Source organism: Orycteropus afer, unplaced genomic scaffold, assembly GCF_000298275.1.
Source record: "Orycteropus afer afer isolate SDZICR_OR568_19922 unplaced genomic scaffold, OryAfe1.0 scaffold00003, whole genome shotgun sequence".
NCBI classification, from domain to species: Eukaryota; Metazoa; Chordata; class Mammalia; order Tubulidentata; family Orycteropodidae; genus Orycteropus; species Orycteropus afer.
Window position 1 is genome coordinate 23315322 of NW_006921590.1, and position 5802 is coordinate 23321123.

The window sequence follows — 5802 nt, forward strand, 5'->3', positions numbered from 1 at the left end:
CGGTGGTGCCAAGGAAACAAACAGTGATGATGAATACTGTGGAGACCATGGACACAGATTTCAGTTATGGTGACCTGTTGTTGTTATGTGCCGTCGAGCGGACCCAACTCATAGCGACCCCTCCTTGGGTTTCCAAGGTGGTATCACCACGGAAGTAGATTGCCCCATCTTCCTTCCGAGGAGTGGCTGGTGGGTTTGAACTGTCAGCCTTCTGGTTAGCAGTCAAGTGCCTTAGGCATTATGCTACCAGAGCTCTTAGGATCTACCCTACACTGATAATCTCATTAATAAAACAAAAGAAAACCCTATTTCCAAACAGAATCACATTCACAAGTAGAAGGGCCAGAAATTCAATATATGCTTTGGGGGGTGGAGGATATAGTTCAGTTCAGTCTGTAAAATCCACACTGATTATCCATTTATTTGTTGATGGGCACTTAGTTGTTTCTACCTTTTGGCTCATGTGAATAACGCTGCTATGAACATTGATGTACACGTTATCTATTGGAGTCCCTGATTTCAATTTGTTTGGGTATATATGTAGGTGTAGAATTGCTTGCCTAGCGGCCCCCCCCAACACACACACACACACACACACATACACAATTTCTTCTTAGAAAGGTCTGTCCTTTCTTGGAAAACTTGAGGGACTCCAACTGGGAAAATCATGATAAAATGAAGTAAAATTTTCATTAAATTTGAAAAAAAAATAACAAAACACTCTAGTAGTATTCTCATATGGCAGGAGACTCCATCTTAAATAAGAGGGGGCAGTGGTGCTTCAGTGGTAGAGTTCTTGCCTTCTGTGCAGACATAGATTTGATTACGAGCCAGTGCACTTAGGTGCAGCTCCCACTTGTCTGTCAGTGGAAGCTTGCGTGTTGCCATAATGCTGAACAGGTTTCAGAAGAGTTTCCAGACCAACAGGGACTAGGAAAAAAAGCTTTGCAATATACTTCGGAAAAATGAGCCAGTGAAAGCCCTGTGGATCACAGGGGACAACCTGATGGCAGCCAACAATTTTAAATACATGTATTTCTTTTAGTACTTTGGAGATAAATGCCCAGGCTAGTAGGGTAATTATTCTCTGTAAGATTATTCAGTCTTGTTGCATGACAGTCTTCTAGAATATTGTTCTAAATCTGCTAGCTCTAAAGGTAGTTTCACTCTACCTTTCAGCCTCTGGGAAGAGGGAAAAGTAGTAGTCCAGCTGTATAGGCAGGTTGTCTTTAACTTGAAGATGGCCTGGAAGTTGTGCCAGTTCTTCCACTCACATACCACTGATCCACACTAAGTAACATAACTGCAAGAGGGTCTGGGAGTATATTCTCTCCTTGGGTGGCTAAATGACCAGCTCAAACTTATTCCTGTGGATAAAGGGATCATGGAAAACAACTAACAGTCTGCTGAAATCTTATTCAAAATTGGATGTAAATTTCAGATTAAGAATTTTTAAGTGAATGGCTTTCTCAGATGCAGCGAAGTCAACAGTATCAATTGTAACTTGAGATGTGGTGTAAGTTTGAATATGACTCTCTCCTAAGACTGTGCTTTTCAAAGTGGAGAATACTGTTGTTTGTAGAAAGGAGGCATTGAAGCCCTGCATTAAATGCAGTATTTCTCCCTGGAGGAATATGTATTTTTAATATTACAACAGAGATGAATCCATTATGGAACTGAAAGCAAAGTTGGTAGGAACTTTGGAAAAATCTTAAGACTGCTTTAAGGAATACTTTGAAAGTCCCAGAAATACTTTCTTTTTGCCACTAGATGTACTCCGTTGGAAACGTTAGATAAGCAAATCTTTTGGTTTGTTAAAGCTTGTTTCATTTAATAGGTTTACGGTTCTAAACTCTATAAAACTTTGAAAGTATATTGGCAAAAAAATGAGTAGTATGAGGTAAAAGAAATTTGCCTATGTTTATCAGCATCACAAGCATCTGCTTTCTGAGATACTCTAAGAAGCTGTTTCTTCACCATTTTAATTTTTATTCTTTGCTGGAATTTATACCACTGTTTTAAAGCCTCTGTCCACCCCCCACCCCCACCTCCCCCTTTTTTTTCCCAAAGAATTTTACTCTCTGTTTTATTTATGAGACTTGCAGACTACAGTTGTAGAAGTAACAAGTTGGTGGCTAACTATTTTTTCTTCCTTTAAACTGCATTAAAATAACCTTATTTTAAAACTTACCTTCCACCTTTCCTTGTTATCACAGGACAATGAAAAGAGAACTCCATTGCATGCTGCTGCCTATCTTGGAGATGCAGAAATCATTGAACTGCTTATTTTATCTGGTATGGTAAGCCCTGTTATAAGAGCATGTTATAGACAGCTCAGGGGGCAGGAGAGCATGGAGGGATGGACACTGGGAAGAGGTAACTATGGGGAGGAAGTGGGAGGGGAGCTGTTGCTTTGTGGTAAACTGTGGTCAGTGACATGAGACAAAGTATATGTGAACTGCTGTATGGAAAGTGAATGTGCTCTGTAAATCTTCACCCAAATCAAAATAAAATAAAGTACTGCAGTCTGGATTGCTGGCAAATAAATAATATAGCTGAAATTCAGGGGGAAAAAAAAAAAAAGAGCATGTTATATGCGTTTTTGTCATAATTAACACTTCTAAAAATTAATTGACTGCTTACTACAAGACCTGGTTTTTCGTGTTTGTTTCATAAACTAAAACTTATTTTTTCATTTATTCTATAAATACTGGTTATGTATCATGTACCCCAGGTACCATTCTGGGTGCTTAGGGTACATTAGAGAAGAAAACAAAGATAAGCTGCCCTTGTGGTGCCTGTATTTTTGTTGTTGTTGTTGTTGTTAATGTGCCATCGAGTCAGCGACCCCTCCTTGGGTTTCCAAGGCAGTATCACTACAGAAGTAGATTACCCCATCTTCCTTCCGAGGAGTGGCTGGTGGGTTTGAACCACCAGCCTTCTGGTTAGCAGTCAAGTGCCTCAGCCACTACAACTATTTTTGTTAGTAGATAAAAAAATAAATACAAGTAAATTTTATAGTATGGTAGATGGTGATAAGGCTATGAAAATGTAGAACAGGGTATTAGGCATAACATGAGCATTTTATAGGGTATTCATAGCAGTCTTCATTAAACAGTTACTTAGGAGACAGTTTGCAATCCAAGGGGAGGTGATACCAACTAAGATCAAGTGCAGCAGTGCAGTTGGAGAGAAATGGTCTAATTGTGGATAGATTTTAAAGATGATGTCCACAAGACTTCCTGTGTTTAAATATCTTTTAAGTAATTCTATTTTAGAGCCAGTAAGATTCTTTTTAGGAAATGATACTCTTTTTATTTTTTAAAAAAATTGCTTAAGATTTCACAATAAGAAGTAATAGTAAAACTGTCTCTTACAATAGTTCCTATGTGGTCAGACTCTACAGTCTTAAAATAAGGAATTAAACAGAGCTTAATTTTTTTATTTTTGTTTTAGCCAGGTTATTACAGTAATATTTACTGGGGGAAAAAAATGCATGTTTTTGAATTGAGCTGTGTTGACAGATAGCACAATTGTATGCATTAATGAAATTGGAGAAAATGTATCATTCCTTTCATATTTTGGGGATGGTAGGTGGAGAAGAGGGAAATTTTATATGAAGATCCAGTGAATAGTAGGTCTAATAGAATGTTGCCATTATAAATTCATAAAATTAAAATAATCTTGTTTATAACATTTCATGATCATAATTTTTTTTAATTATTGTGCTTTAGATGCAAGTTTACAGAGCAGTTTGTTTTACGTTCAACATTACTTGTACATTTAGTTTCACTCCCCATTTACCATCCCCAACCATAACCCAGTCTGCTCCCCTCCCTGCCCAGTAATCTTCCCACACACACCTCCCATCCCCCATGCCCCTCATAGTTATGCACTTCTGTTTGTCCTGCATTTCCTCCGTGGAAATGTTGCCCCTCTGGTGCCCCGTGGTTGACTGTTCCAAGGGATGCATTTCCATAGAGTATGTGGGTGCATCACCCTGGGTTGAGTGGTCTGTGTGTACATCTTGTTTACTATTGGGCTGAGAGCCAGCCCCTGGGAGTGAGTTTTATTCCAGGCCCAGAATGTATGCCAGGGCCATGGTATTGGGAGGTCTCACCAGACTCCATCTAACCAGTAATTCTGTCATTATTGAGTGTTTGGATTTAGTTCCATGTTTTTCCTCCCACTCTATCCAGGATTTCCAGATTTGATCCTTTCCTGAGTGGTTGGCATTGGTAGCTAGGCATCATCTAGTTCTTCTGGTCTCGAGGGCCATCGTGTCCTAGGGCTGATTGCTTCCAAATGTCCTTGTTTTTTCGCACTCTTCTTTGCTTCCAGTGATAGGAGACCATTAGGTGCATCTTAGATGGCTGCTTGAAAGTTTTTAAGACTCCAGTGGCTACTCACCAATATAGGATGCGGAACAAGACTTTTATGTATTTTGTTGTGCCAGTTGAGTCTGGTGTCTCCTGGTACTATGGTCCTGAATTGGTAGATCCATTGGATCTCTCTCCCACAGTGTCTGACTGTCTGTGAGGGATTACTCTTTGTCTGTGTTCTGTTGTTTCTGTAAGGATTACGGGTATTTGTATCACTGGTATCTGTGCAAGATTAGGCTCCGATGAATCTGTCCTTGGTCTAGAGTACATTCCTGTTCACTGACCCCATCTGATCCTCTTAGGTGTTTATATGTTTATCTGTAACCTGGTGTTTGGTGTTAATAGGAATGCAGTATTGTTGATACACTGGTTGGTGTTAGCATCTGTCATCTGTATCTTATGTGCACAATTTAGTGTCCTTCCTTTTCCTGATGTTATCATGGTGGTCACAGACTCTTTCTATACCATCCCTCCCCTTACCCACGTTAGCGTGTGGCGCCCAACTAGCCCGAAATTAATCCCTCCTCTTTCCTCCTCAACCTGGTAATCTGCAAAGTGAATTCCCTTTCTTAAGCAAACCCTTCTTTGTCTTTTTACAGGGCTCATACAGTGTTTGTCCTTCTGCCACTGACTTACTTCACTCAGCATAATGTCCTCCAGGCTTGTACATGTTGTGAGATGATTCACATAAATTAAGGCTCCTAGATTTGCCCCTATTTTATCTTTCATGAATTTTATACTTTTGGGTTTTACATTTAAGTCTTTGATCCAGCTTGAATTTGTTTTTGTGTATGGGGTGAGGTATGGGTCTTGTTTTGTTTCTCTGCAAGTGTATACCCAGTTTTGCCAGCACCATTTGTTAAAGAGGCTGTCTCTTCCCCCATTTAATGGGTTTTGGACCTTTGTCAAAGATCAGCTGTTCATAGATGGATGGGTCTGTTTCTGGACTTTCGATTTCCATTGTCTGTCTATCACTACCAATACCATGCTGTTTTGACTACTGTAGCTGTATAGTAGGTTTTAAGATCCTGGAATTTGAGACCTCCCACTTTCAGAAGGGCTCTGCTTATCTGAGGTCTCTTTCCTTTCCATATGAAGTTAGTGATGGGTTTTTCCATGGCCTTAAAAATTTTGTTGATAACTATCTGGATGGGGATTGCATTAAATGTGTAGATTGCTTTCAGTAGAATTGACATTTTCACAATATTCAGTCTACCTATCCATGAAGGCCAGGGAAAACCTTATGAATAGCAAAGAAACACTGTCTGATACATTACTGCGCAACTTTATTAATAGTCTGGTTAGGTTAGAAGGCTCTCAAAATAGGACTGGGAAAGAGCTGAAACATCTGAGTAAACCCAGCCTTACTCATATGGATAAGGTAAAGCTTTCGAGACCTCCATTTGCTGATGTGGCACCA

The 5802-nt window shown here is 39.6% G+C and overlaps 1 protein-coding gene across 1 annotated transcript in view; it reads left to right on the plus strand.

Moving 5' to 3' along the window:
* The window catches only part of ANKRD28 (ankyrin repeat domain 28), a 195915-nt gene that overhangs the window by 68773 nt on the left and 121340 nt on the right, over positions 1-5802 (plus strand). The window contains exon 3 of the mRNA XM_007936688.2: positions 2217-2295. Within this exon, the coding sequence (XP_007934879.1) occupies positions 2217-2295 (79 nt within the window). The remainder of the gene's footprint in view (positions 1-2216; positions 2296-5802) is intronic.